The 27,068-nt window shown below is 36.9% G+C and overlaps 1 protein-coding gene across 4 annotated transcripts in view; it reads right to left on the reverse strand.

Annotated features, from left to right (window-relative positions):
• Window positions 1-300: 300 nt before the first annotated feature.
• Window positions 301-27,068, reverse strand: part of DYNC2I1 (dynein 2 intermediate chain 1) — a 100,746-nt gene continuing 73,978 nt past the window's right edge. For all 4 annotated transcript variants that reach the window (XM_072652071.1, XM_072652073.1, XM_072652072.1 and 1 more), the window contains 8 exons: window positions 21,479-21,592; window positions 21,328-21,389; window positions 20,397-20,448; window positions 16,131-16,191; window positions 13,827-13,926; window positions 12,701-12,832; window positions 10,563-10,786; window positions 301-935 (listed from right to left, as the gene is read on the reverse strand). In XM_072652071.1, the coding sequence (XP_072508172.1) occupies window positions 764-935; window positions 10,563-10,786; window positions 12,701-12,832; window positions 13,827-13,926; window positions 16,131-16,191; window positions 20,397-20,448; window positions 21,328-21,389; window positions 21,479-21,592 (917 nt within the window). In that variant the 3' untranslated portion in view covers window positions 301-763. The remainder of the gene's footprint in view (window positions 936-10,562; window positions 10,787-12,700; window positions 12,833-13,826; window positions 13,927-16,130; window positions 16,192-20,396; window positions 20,449-21,327; window positions 21,390-21,478; window positions 21,593-27,068) is intronic.

A 27,068-nucleotide genomic window follows, 5' to 3' on the forward strand; every position in this document is an offset into this window, starting at 1 on the left:
GGTGTAATAGAAAGAGCAATGGACTGAGAATCAGGATTCTACTTAGCTGATTACATAAGCTTGAGCAAGCCTTGCTCGGCCTGTTTCCTCATCTGTCAAGTGAAAGAATTAAACTACATAATCTCTAAAGTCCCTTCTTCCGGTTCTAACATTAGAAAGGTCTATCACTTCTAGGTTTACTCTACTTTAAATTCTCTTTTTAACAGGGTATTTAATAATATGAGATTAGATAAATGTTGCTAAAATGGTACCCAAAAATGAGGCAGGAGTTTTTGAGAAAAAAACAACTAGCAAAGAAACTTTTAACATCGGAACTGCTTTTAATTTGGATAGGTATAGAAATTTTTGTGTGAATAAGAAAATAGTCCATTAAAATTCATTTCATGGTAGGTGATTTAAAAACCAACAATAATTCTGATGATTATATTTTCGAGCTATTCTGAAAAATATATACACAGATTCTTCATAAACAATACTTTGGGAATGACAATGTGTATTTCCTTTTAAATTCAACAGGTACGAAAGTGGCATTTTTCTTCCATTTAAAAATATTGATTTTAGTAGCAACATTGTAGTCAATAGTAAAATGAATTATATACAGAATATATATATTCTATATACAGAAATATACATGCACATATATATAGTAGGTATTAAAGTATACACCTCTTAATAATACCTAATGCATTTTTAATTATTGAACAAAAATTCCCTGGGTAATGCTCATTTTTTATGAATCCCTCAGAAGACTATTTTTCTGTTTCTAGAGGGCATCCTGCAAAAACAAACGCAGTCTCTTTTGCTCTTCCTTCTTGGGTGATGTCCATTTCTTCTTCAGGTACTGAATTTCAATCATCCCAGATGTTTTGGCCAGTGCCAGACCAAGGAATCTGTTTGTCTTTTCTGGATTACCCATGACTGTTGCAGTTATGAGCCTAAAATGAGAAAGCATTTATTTGCAGTCAGATCAATTATGAGGATACACACAAAACCCCATGTTTTCTTTTCCATTCCCCATGAAACCCTTTTGACCTCCAAACCAAGGAACAAAAATGGAAAATTAAAAAAAAACAACTCTGGATTAATGTTTGAGTACGTAAAAATGAGTGCTCTATGGCCTGCTCTCAGACCCATAAAGGGATCAAACATTAATTAATCAAACATTTATTAAGCACATACTATATGCTAGGCACTGCACTAGGTGCTGGGGCTACAAAGCTGGTAAAAATGAAATGGTCCCTGGCCCTCACAGACCCTGCGCTCTATTGGTGGAAACAATATGTACATATAAATACATACAAGATAAATACAAGATAATCTGGAGGGGAATCAGGAAAGGTGTTCCACAGCGAGCGCAGCTGGAGATGAATTGTGCAGGAAAACAAGCGACACTAAGAGGTTCAGGTGAGGAAGGAGAACACTCTGGGGGGGGGGGGAAGTTTGACAGTATGAAAGGACAATGCACATAAGACCGGAAAGGTAGGTTGTAGGTTGTGGCGCAGTAAGATGTGTGCTTTTGGGGAATCACTCTGGCAGTAGAGCGGAAGACGGACTACACTGGGGAAAGCTTGAGAAGAATAATCGATTAGGAAGGGACCAGTTTTAGAAGTACTACATTCTCTTGCCAGCCTGGAAGGAATTAAAGGCTAGGTCCAGAGAGGCTCCCTGAATTTCCAAGCTTCTGAGAAATAGGATCAATTTGGCTGCATTCCGTTATGGAACCACCCCAGGAGCAGGAAGCCATTAATTCATCTATTCAATAATTTAGTCAAGTGCTTATTGAAGTGATTGTAGTGAAGAGCTACAAAGAACTCCAATCCCACATCTTGCCTGTCTGCCAAACATCTCCATCTGGCTGTTCTATCAGTACTTCACGTTTAACATCTCCAACACAGCAATTCAGCTCCACCTCCACCACCACCCAAACATGCATCTCCTCCACACATCTGTATTTTTACTGTGACCCTGTCAGATTCACAACATAGGAGTACAAACTGAATCTTGAATCAAAAAACCTGGGTCCAAATCCCCACTATCCCCTGTGACCTTGGGCAAGTCATTCATCCTCTCTGGGCCTTGCTGTGCTCATCTTTAAAATGAAGCTCTAAAATTACACTGCTTTGATCTTATTGTCCCACATATTACAGACACATATTACCCAATCACAGATGCTAGATTCAGTTGATTCTATTTCCGGAGCATTTCTCCCATTCTCTCCATTCACACAGCCACTATTCTGGTTCAGGGGTCATGATTTTTCACCTTGATTTCTGTAATGGCTTCCTAACCGATTTCCCTATTTATAGACTCTCCTCTTCCCAACTCATCCTTTCATCCATCCAACTGCCAAAATTATCATCCTGATATTAAGTAAGGTCTGACCAAATCATCCCCTGCCCCTCCAATACAGTCCATGGCTCCCTGTTGTCTCTAGGTGCTGGGGCTACAAAGTAGGCAAAAATGGGGAGTAGAAACACACACATACGCTAGCTCCGAACCCACAGCCCATAAAATATCGGTAAAAAAGAACTGCCAATAAATTCTGCAGCAGCAGAAGCCACAGAACAGCGGAGCGGAGGAGATTTCTGTTACAGAGAGCCTGAAAACCTCTTGCAAAAGGTTCTTCACGCTGTGGACACGGAGCAGAGCTCAGCCCTGCGTTGGCCGCGCAGCGCCGAGAGGAGAGGATCCGAGCAGGCTTCAGGGACAGAATCTCCAACAGCCGCGCAGGTCCCCCACCCACAGGTGACAAGGGTTGGTGAGAGGGTCTCTTTGGAGGGTTGAGAGGGGAGTGGGGTGCCCCCATAACTCAGGACCCCTCAGGAGGCAGCAGCGGAGGTGGGAGCAGACCAGGGCTCCCCAAGCAGGCAGGAGCCTGGATCCATTGTTGAAGGTTTCTGCATAAACCCCCTGAGGGAACTGAGCCCATGAGGTGGCGCTGCCCCCACCTGAGCACCTGAACTTGATCTCACACTGAATAGCGGCCCCGCCCCCGCCCCAAGCCCTGAGGCTGGGGAGCAGCATTTGAATCTCAGACCCCAAGCGCTGGCTGGGCGGATCCGGAGGAGAAGTGGGTGTCAAAAGGATATTCAGAAGTCAAGTCACTGGCTGGGAAAATGCCCAGAAAAGGGAAAAAAACCAAGATTATAGAAGGTTACTTTCTTGGTGAACAGGCATTTCCTTCCTTCCTTTCTGATGAGGAAGAAGAATGCTTACCATCAGGGAAAGACACAGAAGTCAAGACTTCTGTATCCCAGCCCATTCAATGGGCTCAGACCATGGAAGAGCTCAAAACGAGCTCAAAAAATTTTGAAAATCAAGTTAGAGAGGTGGAGGAAAAACTGGGAAGAGCAATGAGAGACATGGAAGCAAAGCATGAACAGCAGGTCAGCCCCCTGCTAAAGGAGACCCAAAAAAATGCTGAAGAAAATAACACCTTTAAAAATAGGCTAACTCAACTGGCAAAAGAGGTTCAAAAAGCCAATGAGGAGAAGAATGCTTTCAAAAGCAGAATTAGCCAAATGGAAAAGAAGATTCAAAAGCTCACTGAAGAAAGTAGTTCTTTCAAAATTAGAATGGAACAGATGGAGGCTAATGACTTTATGAGAAACCAAGAAATCACAAAACAAAACCAAAAGAATGAAAAAATGGAAGATAATGTGAAATATCTCATTGGAAAAACAACTGACCTGGAAAATAGATCCAGGAGAGACAATTTAAAAATTAGGGGACTACCTGAAAGCCACGATCAAAAAAAGAGCCTAGACATCATCTTTCATGAAATTATCAAGGAAAACTGCCCTAATATTCTAGAACCAGAGGGCAAAATAAATATTGAAAGAATCTACCAATCACCACCTGAAAAAGATCCAAAAAGAGAAACTCCTAGGAACATTGTGGCCAAATTCCAGAGTGCCCTGGTCAAGGAGAAAATATTGCAAGCAGCTAGAAAGAAACAATTCAAGTATTGCGGAAATACAATCAGGATAACACAAGATCTAGCAGCTTCTACATTAAGGGATCAAAGGGTGTGGAATAGGATATTCCAGAAGTCAAAGGAACTAGGACTAAAACCAAGAATCACCTACCCAGCAAAACTGAGTATAATACTTCAGGGGAAAAATTGGTCTTTCAATGAAATAGAGGACTTTCAAGCATTCTTGATGAAAAGACCAGAGCTGAAAAGAAAATTTGACTTTCAAACACAAGAATGAAGAGAAGCATGAAAAGGTGAACAGCAAAGAGAAGTCATAAGGGACTTATAAAAGTTGAACTGTTTACATTCCTACATGGAAAGACAATATTTGTAACTCTTGAAACTATTCAGTATCTGGGTACTGGGTGGGATTACACATACACACATGCACACACACACACACACATAGAGACAGACTGTGCAGAGTGAATTGAAGAGGATGGGATCATATCTTAAAAAAAAAATGAAATCAAGCAGTGAGAGAGAAATATATGGGAGGAGAAAGGGAGAAATGGAATGGGGCAAATTATCTCTCATAAAAGAGGCAAGCAAAAGACTTCTTAGTGGAGGGAAAAAGAGGGGAGGTGAGAGAAAAACATGAAGTTTACTCTCATCACATTCCACTAAAGGAAGGAATAAAATGCACACTCATTTTGGTATGAAAACCTATCTTACAATACAGGAAAGTGGGGGATAAGGGGATAAACAGGGTGGGGGGGACGATGGAAGGGAGGGCATGTGGAGGAGGGAGCAATTTGAGGTCGACACTCATGGGGAGGGACAGGATCAAAAGAGAGAATAGAAGTAATTGGGGGCAGGATAGGATGGGGGAAATATAGTTAGTCTTATACAACATGACTATTATGGAAGTCATTTGCAAAACTACACAGATTTGGCCTATATTGAATTGCTTGCCTTCCAAAGGGAGGGGGTGGGGAGAGAGGGAGGAAAAGAAGTTGGAACTAAAGTTTTAGGAACAACTGTCAAGTACTGTTCTTGCCGCTAGGAAATAAGAAATACAGGTAAAGGGGTATAGAAAATTATTTGGCCCTACAGGACAGAGGAGAGGATAGAAACAAGGGCAGAGAGGGATGACAGAGGAGAGAGCAGATTGGTGATGGGGGCAATTGGAATGCTCGGTGTTTTGGGGTGGGGGGAGGGGACAAGGGGGGAGAAAATTTGGAACCCAAAATTCTGTGAAAATGAATGTTAAAAGTTAAATAAATAAATTAATTAAAAATTAAAAAAAAAAAAACCAAAGTAGGCAAAAATGAAATGGCCCCTGGCTCTCAAAGACCTTACACTCTATTGGTGGAAACAATATATAAGATAAAATATCATCTCTTTAACCTGGCATTTAGTACCTCCCATAATCTATCCAACCTCATTACATATTGCTCCCCTTCACAAAATTCTCTTTCTCAGTCTCCTTTGCTGGATCTTCATCCAAGTCATGTCCTCTAACCATGGACATCCCATAGGGCCCTAGACTGTGTCCTGTTCTCCCTTTATATTACTTTGCATGGTGATCTCATTAGCTCCCTTAGATTCAATTATCATGTTATGATAACGATTTTCAAACCTACTTATCTAGCTCCAACCTCCCTGCTCAAATTTCTAACTGCTTATTGTATATTCTCGAACCACATGTCTTCTAGACAACTTAAACTCAACATATTCAAAATCAAACTCATCTTTTCCCCCAAACACTTCTCCTTTCCCAACCTTCTCTATTACTTTTGAATGCACCACCATCCTCCCAGTCCCCCCAGAATTTCAATCTAGCTGTCATCCTCAATTTCTGTCTCTCTCTCACCCTGCTCCCCATATCCAATATACTGCTAAAGCTTGTCAACTTTGACTTTGCAACATCTCTCAAATAAGTCCTCTTCTCTCCTCTGATAAGGCCACGACCCTGGTGCAGGCTCTCATCTCCTCATGCCTGGACTACTGCAAGACCACTGGTCCATCTGCCTGACACAAGTCTCCCCCCACTGTAGTTCATCCCACACTTAGCTGTCAAGACGATTTTCCTAAAGCACAGGTCCAATCATGTCACCTATGAAAAAACTCCAGTGGTTTCCTATTACCTCAAGGTTCAAATATAAAATCCTCTAGTTGGCATTCAATGCCCTTCATAACCTATTCTCCCCACATCATTTTCAGTCTTACACTTCACAATCCTCTCCGCGTCTTCCATCCAGTGATTCAGGAACTTCCCCTGGCTGCCCCTCATATAGGGAATCCTCTCCTTCCTCTTATCTGCTTCATGGCTTTCATGGTCTTCCTTAAATACCAGCAAGAATCCCACCTACTTCAGGAAGCCTTTCCCAACCTCTCTTAATTCTAGTGTGCTCCCTCTGATGATCATTTCCTATTTGTCGTGTATATGACTTATTTGTACATAACTGTTTGCATGTTATCTCCCCCAAAAGACTGGAAACTCCTTAAGGGCAGGTGCTATCTTTGCCTCCTCTGGCATACCCAGCACTTAGCACAGCAAATAAAATAAAATAGAATATATTTATTGACTGAAACAGCTAGGTGGCACAGCACACAGAGCACTGGGCCTGGAATTGGGAAGACCTGAGTTCAAATTCAGCCAAAGACACTTACTAGCTGTTTGACCTTGGTCAAGTCACTCTGTTTGCCTCAATTTCCTTAACTGTAAAATGGGGATAATAATAGATAATTAGAACAGCAATATAATACCTACCTCACAGAGTTGTTGCAAAGGCCCAAATGTATAGTGCCTATCACATAGCAGGGACTACACAAATGTTAACTATTATTTTAACTGTTGTTATTATTGTTGACTGACACTGTAGATTCCTACCAAATTGGATTACTATCCAATTCCCCTCTATCTCCTGCCTCCATTCATCAGTACAAACTGCGTTTGCCAAGGACACCCCTAATCACCTCTTTTCACTATACCTCACACATAAACTTGAAAAATCTACATCAAATAAAAATGTGATAAGATTTAAAACTAGATAATGCAGGTTCAGAAATAACGCATCATTAAAAATGTTTATAGAAGATGTTTCATTACTCATTATGCAAGGATAAAAATAGTTTTACAGATGAACTCCATAAACTACAGTTTTTGCTTTACGTAAATTTGCATTAAGCAAATTGGTTTCTGTATTCCTTCAGATGAAAAGGCAGGTTTCCACATTAAAAAGAAAAATAATATTCGTAGGAACAGATCCACCAGCTGAGACAAAGTATGTCCTGGAACAGGAGTTATTTGTTTGAAAACTTGAAAATTGCATGAGAAGGTATAAGATTTTGAGACCACTCTGAAATCCCTCTTCCTTCTAGGATTGTTAGAGAAAGATGACCTTTCCCTGGCCTATCCTGTGTAGGTATGGAGAGAATACAGCAATTCCTGTTATTCTTCTAGGTCTTACAGATAAGAGGGATAAACCAAAGGTAACTGACTTACTTGCCCAAGATTGATCTAAACTAAGCATTAGCTTAGAATGAAAATGTCTTTCAAGATCACGCATTTTACAGCTCTGTTACCATCTCCTTGGTGAAGTTTTTCCCAGTTGCTAAAGCTTTCTCCTTTCTTAACTCAGCACATGTAATCTTAAAGATGTGTACACTGTATATCCCCATATATAGTGCCCGGGGGCAGAGACAGTTTAGTTTCAGCATGTGTTTTGGTGCCTTGAAAATAGGAGGTGCTAACAAATGCTTGCTGAAAGGACAAGTAGGATAGACTTAGTCTCCATCCTGAAGGAGGAGTTATAATCTAGATTAAAACTATTCTCAGGCATTAAAGGATGAAGTCATGACAGAACAGAGAACAAAAATATTTATACTACTGTGATCTCCTGTTCCTCTCTCCCTCAGAAAGTGTGCTGAATCTTGAGGTAAAGGGCCCAAGTTCAGATCCCAGTTCTGCCACTTTGTAATTGTGTGACCTTGGGTAAGCTACTTCCCTTTTCGGGACCTGAGTTTTCTCCTCTGCAAAATAAGGTTGATGGACTCTAAGGTCCCTCCCAGTTCTACATCTATGATCTTATGATGCTGTGACAAAAATACAGTGCAAATCAAATGCTATAGGTTTCCAAGAAGAAACACTGGCTGCTGCTGCTTTTGTCCTCCACTCTCAAAGAGGACCATGACATCAGGGAGGTGATGCCATGACACGCAAGTGAACTGGATTTAAGTGAGGAAGGGCTGTGAAAAGTCCTCAACCTCACTTCCTCCTCCTGAGCCATCTGGGTCCAGTGACCAGATATGGATCAGGACAAGTGGAGATGACCCAGGATGCAGTGGGAGGATCTTGGCCTCTTCAAGTTAAGGTCTTTAACAGGTCTCTGACTGGGGCAGTGCTCATTTAGTGATTAAGGCTTAATAAAAAAAAAAAAATGAGACAAAAGAACGGCCTCTTTAAAAAAAAAATCTGTGAGGGAAGACCCTCAAAGTCTCTGGCCAAAACAGAAACAGTTGTTATTTACATTCATTCTGAGACAATCAGGGCCTGAACAGTGACCAAGCAGAGCTTGGTTTGGAACCAAAAAATGATTTGGGGCTAAGGTCGGTCTTTAAGAGAAGAAATAAAAAGTTTTAGAGATTAAAATTGACATTCCTTTTGGGAAGAGCACTGGCAGGTAGGGCTGTGATACTCTATATGAAGAGGAAAGGAAAGGAAGGGAAAGGAAGGGAAAGGAAGGGAAGGGAAGGGAAGGGAAGGGAAGGGAAGGGAAGGGAAGGGAAGGGAAGGGAAGGGAAGGGAAGGGAAGGGAAGGGAAGGGAAGGGAAGGGAAGGGAAGGGAAGGGAAGGGAAGAAGACGTGTTACCCAATTGGAAGTTTGGTACCTAGTGGGCAGCTCCTTCTCTACTCACAGAGGTTGCTGTTTGTCCTTCACTCTGGAAGAACATTTAGCTGCAGCTTGAAGGATATAAATAGGTTGAAAAGGAGAGGTGGAATTGCACAAGAAATAAGTAGTATTAGAAAAGGCACAGAGGAAATAAAGAATGAGACAAATGTGAATAAAGTTGAACAATCCAGCTTGGCCAACATTGCCTGATTCTATCACATTTCCCAGTGTCTGTTCCCAACCTTCTCTTCTTTTCTAAAGCCCCCTTTGCTACCACCTTCACTCCCCTCCTCTTTACATGCCTACTTTACTAAGAAAATGGAATCTATTCAATATGAGCAAGCCCTTCTGTGTCACTCCCCAAGTCTCCCCTTCTTCATGCCAGTCTCTATGGAAGAGGAGACCCTGTGCCTTGGATCCCCTCCCTTCTCTTCTAGGAGATTCTGTCTTTAACCATTTTCCCTTTCTCACATCTCCAATCTTATCTACTGACTCCTTCCCTGATGCCTATAAGCATGCTCAGATATCCCCCATATTTAATAAATATTCATTTAACCATGCCACCCCATTTCAAACTACTGCCTTTTCTTGCATCTCTTTCTCCCCACTCAAACAATCATGGCAATACCCTACTTTAGGGCCTCATCATCTCTCACTGGAATATTAGAATAGCCTCCTAATTGGTTTCTTTATTGCATTCTGCCCCTTCTCCAATCCATCCTTCATACAGTTGTTGTATTAGTATCCCTAAGACATAGGTCTGCCCATGCCACTACTCTACTAAACATTACTAATGACTCCTCTTGCCTTTAGGATAAAATACAAGCTCCTCAGACTTCCATTTAAAGCTCCCTACAATCTGGCTCCAGCTTGTCTTTCCAGACACTTCATATTTTTCCTTCACCTATTTCACGTTGCGGTCCAAACTTGTCTTTCCTTTCATTCCACATCTCATCTCCTATTTCCAGGTGTTTTCCCATTTCTTATGCCATGCATACACTACCTCCTCCACTCTGCCTTTGAGAATTTGGAGCTTCTCTTAGGGCTCATCTCAGGTACCTCTTCCTCTGTGAAGCTCTTCCTGACTCCCCTCATTGTCTTTGTTCACTCTATCTTCAGGTTATCTTGTTATACAAGATAATTATTTGTGTACATATTCTGTCCCACTCCAGCCTCACACATGATTCTCTTCTGTCTCTTCAGATTCTTTGTCTTTTCTTGTTTTTACCTTGAATCTCTTTATTCATTTTATAAAGGAACCTATTATAAGGGAAGCTATTTAGAGACTACAAGAATACTTATATAACATGGTCATATCTTGCAAACGAAATACTCAGAGAAGTTTGGTGTATCCCTACCTCTAAATCCCACACCCATTAAATAACTAGGGAACAATGTGTGCTTATAAATTCCTCAAAAGCTGAAATATAACTTATGTTCTTCAACTGATTTTGCTCTCAGGTGCACTTCAATTCTTGCATATTAAGTATGAGTCCAACACCCAAATAACCTGAATTTAGCCAAACATGAACAATAATTAATTTTTAAAAAGAGGAGGAACAAAGTTGTAGGTTGTGATGTATAAATATAGGTAGTCTTTCTGAATTCATAACATTTTGATGTGGCCTAGTGGTGTCTTACATCAACTGAAAAGAAAAAGGAAAAATCAAAGGATCACAGAGTGACCATCAAAGATCTTATGCAAAGAAATGCTGCTGACAATCCATCGAAAATTTTATCTGACTTACTTATCTGGGGAGATGAGTTGTTTGGCTACAGGTCCTAGATCATTTTCTAATAGGTCCCAAATATAAATATTGGATATGTCATCCTGGACCAAAAACACAGCAGGCCTTGTCTGTGTCCACTTTAAGGAGATAACTGCCTGGCCATTGGTGCTGTTATTCCACTGACAAATTGGATATTCAGAATTTAGCTGATGTAATCTAATGCTTCCATCTGAACAACCAGCCTGTAACAGAGAAAGAAATAAAGTAAATAGGCTAACCAAAAATAAACAACTCATAAAATTTATACTGTTGAGAGTTAAAATAGATGTTGATTACTAATAAAAGCTGAAATATTAGATATTAATGTACAGAGTACCAACGTCGCCTTTGGATACAAAGGAAAAGCTAACTATTTTTATAGTATCACACCTCTGTTCTATCCATTAGCTACTTACACTACCCAAGTGAAAATCTCCACAGAAGCAAAATCCACTAAGTTATCAGCCTTCACACTTGCAAAATGATAGGCTAAACTGAGGAGTTATGATTCCTTCTGGCCAATATAACATGAATCAAATGTCCCTTGAAAAAAATGTGTAATTGATTTCACTCATTTTCAAAGTCATTTCCCAAAGGAGAAAATATTCAATGGCTAAAATCCAATTAACATTCTCAACATATAGAAAACAAGGGACAACAATCTGGAAAAGTTAAGTTATTGAGAACTGACAAAATTTAGAAATTCAACAATTGTTTTATCATTATAACCTCAGATAATTTAAGTAGATCAGTAATCTCATTTATCACTTGACAGCTACGGCTGAATGAAAACTATTTTGACACCACTATAGTTCTCATATTATCTCCTCCCCCCAAAAAAACCTCACTGCTTTTTTTTAGTGTTTTTTGGAATGAGTGTTTGGGTTTTTTTTAACTTATAACCTTTGCAGAATATGGCTTGCCACATTCACTGATATGTAATTATGAATGAAATTAGGCAACTTCTTCAAGCAAAAAAAAAAAACACTGATTTTTTTTCCTACTGAGCCTCAGTTGTTATATCCTCAGAATAACAATAATAACAATAACGAATTCTGAATTTAATTGAAAAAGAACAATATTATTATTAATAATTCATATTTTGATTAAACAGAAAGAGGAGTATCAGAAAATCATTATTACACTTACCTTTTTGATCATTCTCCCTGGATACATGATCTTTGTGATTCTCTAAACTGTAGGGTGCAGATTTTGAGGGGCACATATAAAGAGGTGTTGAACAAGGAAGATTTTACTTAGTGAGGCACTTATTTGTTTTATCTCCCAGGGCAAAAACCATTACTAATATACCAATGCACTATTTGCAGTGATTATACATTCATGCTACAATCAAGAAAGGTCAAGTCACCCAATCTGTATATTCTTTGGTACATGCTTCTTGAAAATTGGGGGAAAGGATTAAAATTGGCAGGGGGAAGACAGAAAAGCATGAGCCACTATTTATTTCAATTCAATAAGCTATTTTAAAATACAAATGTAATTAAGACGTTACAAATAGTGCAAGGCTAAAGGAAGAGGAGACGATCAAAAGGCAATTTTACTGTTTTGCAAAAGATAATCAAGGGGAAATTTCACAGAACTTAACCTTGTACATTTAATTATATAGTGTACTTCAAAACTATAAGGATCTGTGATTTCATCTGCCTATGTAAACCTCTATCAGTCCAAGCCTTGGGAGGTGGATTTTACAAACCAAAAAGAATTTAGTGTCTGGGAGCCGGTCTTCTGATAACAAAAGCACCTTTTGACTGGTATTTATATGATTTACAATCACCCCAGCATACACTCCAGGCCCTTGGCAGCTTGGTAAAGCCTGGTCTATCACAGCCTTCCAGAACTCAGGACTTTCTCCCTCCTACAATGACGCACTGAAGTAGGATCTTCAGTTTAGTACCTGAGAAGTTACTAATTAAAAAAAAAAAAAATCCCACTGTTTTCCCTAAAAGTCTAAGTTATTGGCATCCTATTTGTTTAAAGAACTGGCATAATGTTTGCATGTGCAATATTTTTACAAGTAAATCTTTACAAGTATCATGTTTCCCAAACAGAATATAAAATCAAATATGAATAACACATTAAAAGAGAGACTTTTATACCAAAAACACTGGTTCTCCAAACGGTGAAAAGTCAATCACAGTAACTTTCACTGGTCTTTCTTCACGTTGCTGGGGTTTGAACAGCTTTGGAGACACTTTGGAATCATGTCTTGCACCATGACTTATAACACCCTATTAACATGAAGAAACTGATGATAGACATCTAAAGTAGATAGAAGTGTTTAGATAAATGTATTCCAATCATTCAATCAAAAAGAATTTATTAGAACCTATTATTTCTAATAAATAATTTTAAAAGTTATATAATTCCCAACCTGAAGGCACTTAAATTCTAACATGAAAGATAATGTGCACGTGTATAAGTATATACAAGGCCCAAATAACAGATACAATGTAATTTTGGGGGTTGGGGGTGGGACAGGGAGGCACTTAAGAGCTGAAGGGAGAATAGGAAAGGCCTCCTGTGGAAAACAGGGTTTGAGGTGAGTCTTCAACTACAACAGGATTCTGAGAAGCAGACACAAGGTGGAAATGCATTCCAAGCATGGCAGACAGTCAATGCAGGGGTGATAAATATGACATCCTACATGAGAAAAAATCAGATTAGACTAGAGGATAGTAATGTATAATAAGGCTGGAAAGGTAGAATGGGGTCAGGGTTTGACGAGCTTTAAATGCCAGAGAGAGGAGTTTTTATTTATCCTACTAGTAAAAAGAGAGTTCACTGGAGTTTATGGGATCACTACAGTCAGACCTACACTTTTGGAAAATCACTCTGGCAGCTGTGGAGGACAGACTGGAACAGGAAGAGACATGGGTCAGGGAGAATAATTAGAAGGCTCCTGCAATAGTACAGGCAAGAAGTGAAGAGGATGTAACCAAGGGTGGGGCTACGGCCCCCTTCTCTTTTCTCTCTAAAGCTTCCCCCTTGTTGACTTTATTAGCCTCCAGTGATCATCTGTGTTCCCCACCCTTGAATTATTCAAATAAAGTCTAGGTCTATATATCCAGCCCTGGTCTATTCTGGGAATAGTGAGCTCATTAAATTTATGAGGAAAAATCATTTGCTCAATCACGCTGAAAACATGGAATGATTTTTAAACACATTTTGGAAAAATCTCAAGAAAGGAATCAGTTACAGAAGGAAATTTTAAATATTACTTACCATATCTGTACCAATAATGAAACGATTAGAATCTGAAGGTAAAAACTTAACGATCAGTGTCTGCATAGGCCTCAAACTTGTCTTAAGTTTAGGGGGAAAGCTAAGAAAATACAATGGAAAAGCAATGTGGATATAATCTGTCTTTAAAAACCTCAAGGATACATAAATAGCATTAACAGTGCATCAAATATTTGGCATAGGCATTCATTTCAATTAGGTTACATAAAGGAAACTACTTCTCTTTATCTTATTGGAAAGCCTACTAACTTATGCCCCTTAGAGAGAATTCTTACTCTTGGTTTTAAATAGATACTATTTATTATTTTTAGGAAAGCTCTATTCATTCCTATACCTTCTACTGTTTAACAGGGATGAGAACTGCATTTTGTCAAAAGCTTTTCTTACATCTATTGAAATAATTATTTGGCTTTTGTTGGTTTTGCTGTTAATATGGTCCCTTACGTCCTTATGTTTCTAATATCAAAGAGCCCCAACTTCCTGGTGTAAACCCAGCCAGGTCACAGTGCTGACCTTGGAACGTGTTACCGCAGTCTCCTTGCTAATATGTTATCTAAAACTTTTTTTTATCAGTATTCATTAGAGATATTGATCTTCAGTTTTCTTTCTTTATTTTGACTCTCCCTGGCTTAGGAATCAAAACTATATTTGTGACACAGAAAGAATTCAAAGAATTTCTCTTGTTTGCCTATTTTTTCAAGGATTTTATATAGTATTGGAATTAATTGTTCTGTAAGTGTTTGGTAGACTACACTTGTAAATACATCTGGTCCTTGTTTGTCCAGAGAAATAACTGGTAGAGCCTGAATGCAGAAAAAAGCATATTTTTGTACTTCATTTCTCTTGGATTGTTGTTTTTTTGGGGGGTCTGTGTTTTCTTTTGCAACATGACTAATAAGGAAGTATATTTTGCAAGATTACACATGTATGATCTATATCAAATTGCTTGTGTTCTCAAAGAGGGGGAGAAGTGGGAGAGAGAAAATTTGAAACTCAAAATTTACAAAAATAGATTTTGAAATTGTTTTTACATATAATTAGAAAAATACAAAAATTTTAAAAAGAGAAATGAGAAGATTTGGAACAGCTGTTATGGAGAGTGGAACAGTGAATTGACTGGGGAGCAGTAGAATGATTTCCTTGATGCATTGAAAGACCAGTTGAGATCAAAACATATAAATTTGTAGTTCACCCAGCACTTGGTACTGGAGTAAGATAAGCATGTCCATTATCACCAATAATACTGATGTCTTCAAAACTATGGGATTTTGATAACTACAGAACTAATTTCAAGGGGAAAGATAATCAGCACAATAAAGACATCAAAATTAATTCCTATTTTCACACTACTAAGTGATACTGTTAGAAGATATACTATGAAATAGATGCCACAAACAAGATAAAGTTCTGATGAAATCTGCTCAAATTTTCAGTTAGCTGAATATAGCAAGAAGGATTTATACACACAGAAGGAGGAATTTTTATTTCTGAAGCAGTTCCCAGACTAATAAAGGTTTCACATAAATATTACATTCTGCTTCCAGAAACTGAATAGTTTAAGGACAATTTAACTTTAGTATCATATTATCTAAATAGAGGCCATACAGCATGGCGGAGACTGGATATCAAGTCAGGAAGACTTGGATGCAAATCTCTCCTCTAATGCAGTCACCACAGGAAAATAAAGCAGCCTCTCTAACCCTCTGGCAATTTCTAAGACTCATCTACTAAATTACACACAGGTTGCAATCTTCATTGGTGGAGGGAGTTTCCTCACTAACAGAATCACAGATTCTTGATATATTGACATGGCATACTTTAAGCAGATTTAAAATACAAATGAAATAACAATGATCTACAAAATTTAAAGCATCTCTGTCCTAAGGCAGGGATTTTTAACCTGCAGTCTGTGAACTTTGGTTTTAGTTTCTTTAATATTTTGATAATTCTTTCAATATAACAGGTCTCCTTCGCAATCCTACGTATTTTATTTTATACACTTAAAAATATTTCTCTGAGAAGGGTCAGATTGAGAGGGTTCATAACACCAAAAAGGTTAAGGCCCTAAGGAACAAAATCATCAATCCTTCCGACACTTCCCTAGGTACATGTGCTTCTTACCAATGAACCATTTCATAGTACAAAGAGTATAATGACTGCCAAAGTTATCATGTATTCATTTGTAAATGCAAATCTCATTTCTATCTTGCTTTTAAGGGAAGGTAATGAGCCTAATAAGATAAAAATGTTATTTTTAGCATATTAAACATGATATACATGACTTACCTATTATTCAACTGAATTGTAGAGCTGTGTACCAGCTTTATCTTTCCTCCTGGTATTAAACCTAAAAACATACAGACCAAAAACAAGTTATTCTATTTGTACAGGTGGACTAAAGAACCTAAAAAAATAACATCACTTGACATTACTTAAATGTCTTACACTAGGAAATGATGGCAAAGTATGAATCAATAGAATTAAAATGCACACATAGAGTCATACTATGAGCAAGTAAATAACAATTATTAAATTTATAACTAAAAACATGTAGATTTAATGTGTACTTTGGTCTAATATATCTGCTGAAATTAAATATATATGTTTTTATGTATATATTCTGTAAAATACTTTGCTGATATACAACATAAAAAGATGAACGTAAAATCTAAAGTTTGATTTTTTATCAATATTCTTCAGTAAAACATTTTCTTGCACAATGGAGGAGCCTAGTTCTGAGTTAAAAATGGAATACTAGTTGTAGTTTCTTGATCTGTTCCCTAACACTTTGCATAAAGGTTCTTAATAAATGATCTTGAAATGGGACATTAATTTGGAAATATTAACCAAGGAATTACCCCCCTTTATTAAAAGCATATTTTTTTCAGCTCATTAAAAATTATCTTTTGTCAACATTACATGAAGAAATAGCCTAAAACGGTAATTTTTTTCTAATTAAAATGTGTTCCCTATTTCTCATTAAGGGAGAGGTAGAGCATGCCTTTACAGAATACTATGCTCTTTCTACAAATCATATTCAAAATATTTTGGACCAGCAATATTACAACCTAACCCATCTAAAAGCTACTTTCACATTAATTCAAACCACATCTCTGCCCTAAACTTAAGAATTTGTCAAAATTTCTTATGTTTTAATAAAATTATTTTGCATCTCTTATATTGCTTTAAATTAAATTTGTGGTGAAATATTCCTGAAGGACACTTGATTGAATACAGAGCTACTTTCAGAAATTAAGGAAATATATAAATATTAAATTCATTATTAAAAATAAAGTTTAAAAGATAAAGAAAAGGAGATAGAAGCTATTTACTATTTTACAGAAGTTCAGTCTATCACTAAAAATGTGTTTTCTCTACAACATACCCCACACAAATGGTCATCTAGCTTTTGCTTGGAGACCTCCAGTGAGGGAGAGCCTGTTTATCTCCTAAGGGCACTCCATTCCACTTTTGGAAAGCTATAACTGTCAGGAAATGTTTCCACACATCAAGTCTAAACTTGTCCCTTTGAAACTTCTGTATCCATTGCTCCTGGTTCTGCACTCTGAGACCAAACAGAACAGCTCTGATTCATCTTTGCTAGGTGACGAGAGGCTATCAGATACTTGAAGATAACGATTATGTTCCTCCTTCTGTTCACTCTCTTCTCCTCTTTGGACCAAATATCCCCAATTCTTCTAGTTGATTCTTATATAGCATGAAAGTGTGGGCCTTCATAAGCCTGGTTGCTCTTTCTGGGATACCCTTTGGCTTATCTATTTACATCCTGAAATATGACACCCATAACTGAATACAATATTCAGATGTGATCTGACAAAGGAAAGGACATCACCAGTTCAAACCATTCTTGCCGTCTTAAGGAGAAACCAACCTGACCTATGTAAAGCTTACGTTGCTCTTATCTCAGTTTCAAAGGTCCCTTCCACAGCTACATCTCCGATAAAAATAAAGTGCATACAGCCAAACACAGAATACTAGAGCACTCCACTAGAGAAGCTCAATCAATTAATTTGTGGCTATTTGTTGGGTCTGGCCATTTCATTAGTTGTGAATCCATCTTATATATCCTATAACCCACATCTCTCCATCATTTCCACAAGAATAGTATAGCATTCTCCAGATTTATAAACTTTTTCAGAAAACTAACACTTTTTTATTTTTTGACAAAGTTTATAAATCCAGAAAATAACATATTCTAGAATTCTTCCAGGAATCAAAGTCAACTCACTGTCTTATAGTGTGAAAACTTCATTCTCTTCATGTTTTGAAAACTGGGAATTGGCCCTTTTCCAATCTTGCAGCACTTTTCATATTCTCCCTGATCTTTCAAAGATTAATGATGGGAGTATGGCAATCATATCAATTAATGCTTTCAGTAACCTAGGATGACATTCATCTGGGTCTGGGGACTTGACTATGATCATCAAGGCCAACTACATAATCTCTCTTACTATCTCCTTACCTATCTTGGGTATGAACGCTCTGCTCATTAGATTTGTCCTCTCCTTTCTAGTCCAAAGATCATCATCCATGGCAGAGAAAACAGAAGCAAAATAAGGTAAGCCTACCTCCTCTGGTGCCAGTGATTCTTGTTCTGTCTACCTAAGTACTGACTTGATGCTTTCTTTAATTTCCCTCTCTTCCCAATATGGCCAACAACCAAAAAAACCCTTATTGCTGCCATTCGCTTTCTCTGCCAGTTCATTCTAAGCTTTCATATTACTAATACTATTCACTTCTGAACTTCTTATCTTCAGTGGTTAGCAGTAATGAAAATAACATCTATTTCTCTAATGTCTTTTGCCTCCAGATCAAGACTCTGTAATCTTTATCAGCAGTTATCCCTTTCACATTATGGTTATTAAGGGCGCAGTGCTCTCATCATCTGGAAAATCCATGTAAAATTTTTTGGCCCTCCCTTTGTAACAGAGAAGAACTCTGAATTATTATGAAATTAAAAGATAAATTATGTTGATATTACACAATATTTACACATATATTTTATGCATTTCTGAATTTCTAAACTTTTTCTGGGCCATCTGTTGGCCTTTATGTGTTGTCTGTGATTTCTGCAAAACTTGCAAAAAATTCCCATTTAATCTCTTACACCAATCTGTGATATACTGAAACCATGAAGGACAAAGTCAAGATGTGGAAAGGATAACTGTACTTTCTAAATACTTTTTGGAAATATCTGGCAGATCTAAGTCACTACTATTAAACTACAGTTTCTTATTGATAATTAGATGCTTACATGAAGGAAATAAGATTAAATGAAGAAATCAAGTCTGAAATTTGGGAAATCTTTGACTATAAATATTATACTTTGTTGAAAATACACCTGTACTGTAATTTCAGATTCATATTGGAACTACAAGCCACAAAGTAAAGAATGAACTAAGAAATGGAGACCAAATTGTATTAGTCAAAATAATTTTGAGACAACATAAAAGCTTTTAGCGTTTAGTATGCTTTAGCTTACTGTTACTTTCTTACTTTAGGTTTCCAGTTAAGACTTCAAATGATTTCATATTTACTTTGTCTGAAGTAGTCAAGATTTAATCCAAATTCTTCATTCATTAGAACTCTAGCTAACTAGGTTTAACTAGACCACTCAAATAAATGGTATTTTCACCATGGAGATAGCCATAGAAAAGGAGGGGAAAAAAAGCTACTCTGTTGTTTACAAATTTTACAAAATTTACAGAATTTTACAAATTTTGCAAAAGTTCTTATACTTGATTTAATATATTTAATGGCCTTGACGTTTTGTTTAGGGAAACTAAAAACAGTAAACATCATGAAAATTTGTTTGAAAATAAAGTTCTAAATAAAAATAAAGTTCTAAAACTCTGACTTTGCAGTTACAAGCACAAGATTCTTTCTCAGCTTCGATTATGGAAAAAAAGTAGTTTCCTGGTCTGTCAGAAGTGTTAGGAAGTATAAATCTCCCTTATCTTAGGAAAATACTACTAACTAATGTTTTCATAACAATGGGGATAAATAGGATCTGTTATTGATCTGTCAACTAAAAAGTATATTCATAATAATAAGTAGCATTTTATAAAGTGCTTTATTTTGCATAGCTCTTTACATACATTATATACAATTAGACCCTCACAACAATCCTGTGAGGTAGACATTATTATTAACCCCATTTTATAGATGAAGAAACTGAAAACGCTTAAGTGACTTGCCTAGGGTCCCACAGCTAACGAAATGAAATGACTGATATGAGATTTTGACCTCATGTCTTCCTGACTCCAAGTCTACCACTTTACCATTTTATAACCTAGTGTCCCATTCCTTGGTCACATTAGCTTAACAAAAGTGTTACTCAACATACTTACATAACTTGATGCAATCCAGTAAAATACTTGAAAACTTTTAAGTTAGCTAGCTCTAATGTATTACAATGGCATGTTCCCTTGAACACGTCGTTTCAAAGTAACTCAGAACTTTTGCATTTCTCTTGAAGAATTTTTCTAAACATTCACAATCATAACTGTTCCTTTTATAATTTGTATTTACCTAGATCACTTTGGGAACCTGCAAAATCCGCTTTTGGTAGTTCAACCACCACCTAAAATTAGAAAATTAGCGAACAATAGTAATTATAAAACAATCTAAGCAAAACTTGACCACACCAAGTTTCCTTGGCTAACATTCAACAGTGACAAAAATACCGTAAGAACTACATTTATTAAACTCAATATAACATTCTGAACTCGGGTTAACATTTGTAAAGTGCTTTACAGATCTCAAAGTGCTCCATGGATGCCAGCTAGAATTATTGTCATTATTACTCATTCTATTTTACTATTCTCTTCGTTCTCTCCCTCTGTAGGCTCTTATATTTCTATGGCTTCAAGTATTACTTCTATGCAGATGATCCTTAATTCTTGATTTACAAAGAATTTGCACCTTTCAAGTGGACGCCAGGGAAACCACAAACTTTCCTCCTTGTTCATCAGACATATTTTCCTATTTCTGTTATTGGTCTCATATTATTCATAATCACCAAGACCCAAAACTTCAGAGTTCAGAGAGAGAAATTGTATTGGTGTTACTGATCACTGACTCACATGACCTCTGATCATCTATTCTGCTTCACAATTTCAGGGACCTTAATGTTTTAATGTATATCATACTAAATAGCAGGAGGAGGAGCAGGAGGAAGAAGGAAAGGAGAAGGCGTGAATAGTATTTGCCAAGGAAATGCCCAGAGAATGTTGCATAAAATGTACTATGCAAAAGGAAAGACCTAACAAGATAAGACCTAACATAACAAGAGTCCCCTTTTTAAGTTATGGGCTTTGAACACACACACACACACACACACACACACACACACACACACACACACACAAAATGTAATTGGTCATTTCAGTGATCGAAAGTGCTTCTTCATTATTTTTAAGTTTGAAAGCAAATATTAACTTTTTCCATGTAGTTTACTCACCCATATATTAAGAATTCCATTTTCATCCAATGAAGCAATGTGGAATGACAAACCGGATATTTCTAATTAAAATCCAAAAAAGAACATGAATTTCAATTATTTATAAATAAAAATATATTTAATATTTATTTGAGAATTACAAATCACACACCTTCTTGATTAGAGAATGGTGAAAGAACAAAGCTCTGTTTTCTGTAGACCGATGTTGAAACTGGTTCTATTGACTGAACAGGACTTCTGTGGTTTACTATAGTAAGAACACCATCTATTGTTTTAAAAACAAAACAAAAGCCATTGTACTTTTTTGAACCTTCACATTTGCACTCACATTATAGTATAAATATGAGAAATAATTTATTCCAAAAATCCGTAAAAAGGTCAAAATTTATGTCATAAAAACCTTACAAGAGTTACTTTCCCAGTCTTAAAACTTTAGAGTTTTTTATCAACAACTTTATACTGTCTCTTCCTCTAGTAGCCCTCCCATCTTTGTCATATTAACACTCGTGTACAATCTCCAAACTTGGATTATTCACATCACTCACCACATCTATCTATGCCTGCTCACATGCTGCTGAACCATCCTGATATAAGTCCTACAACCATACTTATTAGATCCATTGCAAATATAATTTCTCTAATCTCAACTTGACCTTCTTTGCACTATGGGAATAGTTTTATCCTTTTCTAACCAATTGTCTCTATTTGCAATGGCTTTTCCAAATCTTTTCTTTTCTCAGTTTTGCCACTCTGACTTACCCTTCTGACCTGCCTCCTTAACTGCCAAATCTAATGGACTTTTCTCAGTTCTTAGCTTCCTTGTCCTCTCCATAACATGGACCACCTTCTCCTTTTGGAAAATCTCCTTTATCCTCTTCTTACTTCTCTGGTTGTTCCTTCTCAGTCTCTTTTGCTGAGTCATCATCCATGTTCCACTCACAAATGTGAGCATACCACAAGGTTCTATCTTGGGTTAACTCTCCATGATCTCATCAATTCCCACTGGTTCAATTATTTCTCTAAGCAGATGATTCCCAGATCTATTTATACAACCCTGCTTTGCATCTAACTTCAGATTCACTTCACCAATGGTTAAATAGACACTTTTAAGTGGAAGTTCCAAAGGCACTTTAAACAACATATTCAAAACAGAAATCATTACCTTGCCCTCAAAATCCACACACATTCTTAACTTCCATATTTTCTTCTATTAGCTCAAGTACTCTTTTTTAAAAAATATTTTTTATTTATTTTTAACATTGTTTTCTGTTTGAAATGCTTCCCAAATTCTCTCCTTCCCTTCCTGCCCCATCCACTGAGAAGGTAAGCAAAATAATACCAATTACACAGTGAAATTATGCAAAACATTTCCATATTAGCCACATTGCAAAAAAAAGAGAAAAAATGATACTTCAATTTGTGCTCAGAGTTCATCAGTTCTCTCTGGAGAGTGTTTTTTCATCACGTAACTCAAGTCCTTTTGCCTGGACTACTGCAATAGAAACCCAATTGCTTTACCAGATCAAGTTCCCCCCACTACAATCCAATCTCCACACAAATAAAAATAATGACATTCTCAAAGAACAGGTCTCAGTATGTCACCTTGCTGTTCTAAAAACTCAAGGCACTACCTTTTGGTAAGAATAAAATACAGGCTCCTTTCTTTGGAATTTAAGGCCTTTCACAACTGGCTCCAGCTTACCTTTCCTGTCTTATTACACATTACTCCCATTCAACAACCCAGTCCAATTTGACTACTTGGTGTTCCTCATGCATCCAGCTGTTCTCTCAGTGCCTAAATGCATTCTCTTTTCACCTCTACCTCTTCAGTTCTTCAATGTTTTTCCAACTTTAGCTCAAATACCCCTTCCTACAAATACCCCTTTTCTCCTAAAATTACTTTTTATTTATTTTTACATGTGGGGCATTTACTTTTATACATAGAAGTGGTTTCCCCAATAGAATATAAGCTTCTTGAAGCCAGAGGCAATTGCTTTTGTCTTTGTATCCCCAGCATCTACTATGATTAAGAATATCTAGCATTAATATAGCATTTTAAGGTTTGTAAAGCACTTTACATGTTATCTAAGTTGATCCTGACAACAACCTATGAAGGTGCTAGGAAACTGAGGTTGAAAGAGGTTAAGTGAATTGCCCAGGGTCTCACAGCTGGTAAGGATCTGAGGCAGGATTTTTAACTCTGTTCTCCTTGGTTCCAGGACCATTACTCTAACCACTGAACCCCCATAGCTGTAATGAATGCTTGCTTAATTGATTTAGTGATGCATGTATATACTTCCCTAATATCCATTTCCGTTAAGCAATATGTTATTTCATTCAATTCTACTGGATTAATGATTTCCTACATTTTCTCTCCACCAGTCTAATTACACCATTATTTTCACCTATGTTGTTCAAAGCTGTATCAACCAAACCAGTTTAATGCTTAATGCCTGTAATCTTTTGGAGAGTGTGAAGAATTTAGTAAAGTTATCAAGCACAAGGTCACCTGAGACAATTTTTTTACTCAATCTGGAAAACATTCATTAAATGCCTACTATAGGCATGCTATGAATACAAACAGATATGTGATGCAAAAATAAAGTTCTCAGGAAGCTTACTGGGGAGCTTGTATTTTAAATGTTTTAATATTTTAAAGAGCCGTTGTGGTGAATATGAAGTCAACAGAGATAAATAATAGGACTGCCATGCAAACCAGTTTATATTCCATAGCATAAATTTGTAATGGGTCTAGTCTGCAGTGTTTTGTTATTTCCTCCAAAAGCTTTTAGCTACTCAGAAGCTGAGAAGAGGGAGAGATTTACTCAGCATTCAAAGTTTTAAGATAAAAAAGAACAAAAGGTCTAGGAGGCAAGGAATTCAAGTGTGGAAAATACAGCATTATTAAAGTGGTTGGCCACTGAGTCAAAACAGAGTGGTAGAAAAGGAAGTGAAGTCAAAATAGCATTGAGAAAATGGGACAATATGGAAAAATCAAAGAACTTTAAAGGTCATAATGAGGGCAAAAAACAGGCATAGAAATAAGGAACTGGAAGAGGTGGGAGAGGAGACTGTGATCCCAGAGGAGAATTTCAGAACTGATTATCATGAACAGACAGCAGTTTCAAATAAGGGTGAAGTTGAAAGTTAACCACCCTAGTTTGTCAACTGAAGAAAAGTAGAATTGGTGGTTACAGGAAATGAGTTCAAGAAACTCAACTAACCTTCTTTTAGAAGGATGATAAATAACAGTTACTAAGCATAGTGGCAGAGAGAGGGTGGAGGAAAGGATGACTGTTCTAGACAAAAATGTTAAACTAATACATTTGAGTAGTGTAAACACAGTATAATCATAAAACTTGTAGTTTTAAGATACTTTTAAAATTAGGCTGACATAAAAGCTTATCAAAGCTTAAAAGGTGTCCTTAGGACACATTGCATGTGGACTGGAGATTTACTATAATAGAACCTGTTCTAGCTGTGAATTTGGAATAACTCAGAAGATCCTTGAAACTCATGGGAGACAGATTCTTTAGAGGACAGATTAATTAATTATGTAATCAGAAGTACTGGAAGTACGTCTGTAGAGCTTAGTCTCATCTATTGCATAAATCCAGTGTGTGGTAATATAACAACCTTCTGTTATATAACCATCTGATTTATCAGGCAAATGAAAACCTAACATTAATTTAAAGACACATGTTTACCAAAAACAGGAAGAAAAAAATGTCACAAATTACTATATTCCCAATGAAGTAAAGAACTGTGATTTTTGTACTATATTTAAATGATTACCTTGCTTTAAGTTATTATATTTCTACAAATAATCACATTTTAAACATAACCAAGAATGATTTTATAATTCAACTACCTGTATAGACCTGGCTACAAAAGCAGCTGCAAATAAACAATATTACCGCAACATTAAGACTCAGTCTACAATGCTGAATTATTAATGACGTTGAAAATCAAGCAGTAAGTAAACAGAGACATAATAACTTCAAGCTCCATTAGAAGCAGAGAATAACCACTAAAACTCAGGAAGGAAAAATTGGCAAAAATAATTTTTAAAGATGGATTATTTTTGTCCCCCAAATGAAAGCAACTAAGTTAAGAGTAAGATGCATTATTCGTATCTAGACATCAAGTCTACTGTGTAAAGACTATGAAAAAATACTATGAAAAAATATTTTTTCCTTGGACAAAGAAAATAAATAGAAATTTCAGAAGAGTTAGTACAGGTTACTTTACAATGTAATTTTGAGCCCAATTTTTTCCCAGTGAAGCTGAAGCCTAACGAGGAAACACCTCAGTGGTTGCTGTTCTGGGAGACATGTATGTGAAATGTTCTATTTCTGCATAAAACCTAAAACTGTGACAATCCAGCCTCTGATCTGCAGGCTGAATACTAGACAAAAAAAAAAAAATACAGGTCATTTACAAATAATCCAAACAACTCTAAAGTAACTGGAACTGTTTTCTGCCACTGGGACAAAGAGACAAATAACAAAAGCACAAGCTGAGAGCAGGAAAGTCAAATCTCCTGCACCTTCTATATTCACAATGCTTTACCATCACAATAAATGTTCAAAATGACATTCTGGAATCCTTTGATGTGTTAAATGCTTTAAAATTACTAGTTGGTGAGTTAATTCAGTTGGTACATATGGCAGAAGCCAGTTATGTGGTAAGAGTGATATATAAGCTAGCATGTAGCAAGAATGACAGACAGCTCATGCACTTCACTGATATTAACCACTGAAACATTTATTAAGCACTCACTGGGTGTCAGGCATTTTGCCAAGCTCTGGAGATTTAAGTACAAAAGTGAAATAAGTCCCTGTCCCCTAATGAAATTCTAATGGAGAAGACAACATGGAAATATAGATATAGTTAGATATGTATATATATGTATGAATGCATATATGTGTGCATGTATATATGTGTGTATATGTATACACATACATATGTGTGTATGCATGTGTATGTAATCTATAGTACATGTCATCATGAGTATAATTTGTATTATATGTGTACACATATACTATTTTGCACATATGCATTTATTATACACACATATATACATAACATACATAAAATGAATACAAGGTGGTTTGGGAAAGGAAACCACCCTGTCCATCGGAACGCTCTCTCCTCTCTTGGTTTATCTATCAAGCACTGTAACTCAGTTTCTTTTACTGAGTCATTATCCTTTCTGAAATATTCTTCCAATGCACGCTTGTGCTGACAGGGGAGTCAGTCTCCAGAGGGAACCTACTGCATCTCCCCTCAGAGTTCTAGCGGTATCCTTGAGGACTTTGGAATTTTTTTAGTACGATATTATAGCTAACATGTCACCAAAGGCATACGCTACTTAATGATCATCAGGTGAAATCAATGTTCAGCTAGATTTAATTTGTTTTTCAAAAGATATTTTCATGACCTAACTGCAATATACTTTTCCAGTATTATTATACATTATATACTCCTCTTCACAAACTCCTCAGTCTTTACAAACTACCCTTTTTGCTGCGCATCCCAGATGACATTCCACCTCTTATCTCCATGCCTTCACCCATGCCTGAAAGGTACTCTGTTCTCATTTCCACCCCTTAAATTCTCAAATTCCCTTCAAAAATCATAAGTGTCAGTACCGACATGAAACACTTCTAGATTCTCCAAACTGCTACTGTCTCCTTCTGGAAATTACTTTGTATTTTGCATATACTGCCTATAGACTT

Source organism: Notamacropus eugenii, chromosome 3, assembly GCF_028372415.1.
Source record: "Notamacropus eugenii isolate mMacEug1 chromosome 3, mMacEug1.pri_v2, whole genome shotgun sequence".
In the NCBI taxonomy this organism is placed as follows: Eukaryota; Metazoa; Chordata; class Mammalia; order Diprotodontia; family Macropodidae; genus Notamacropus; species Notamacropus eugenii.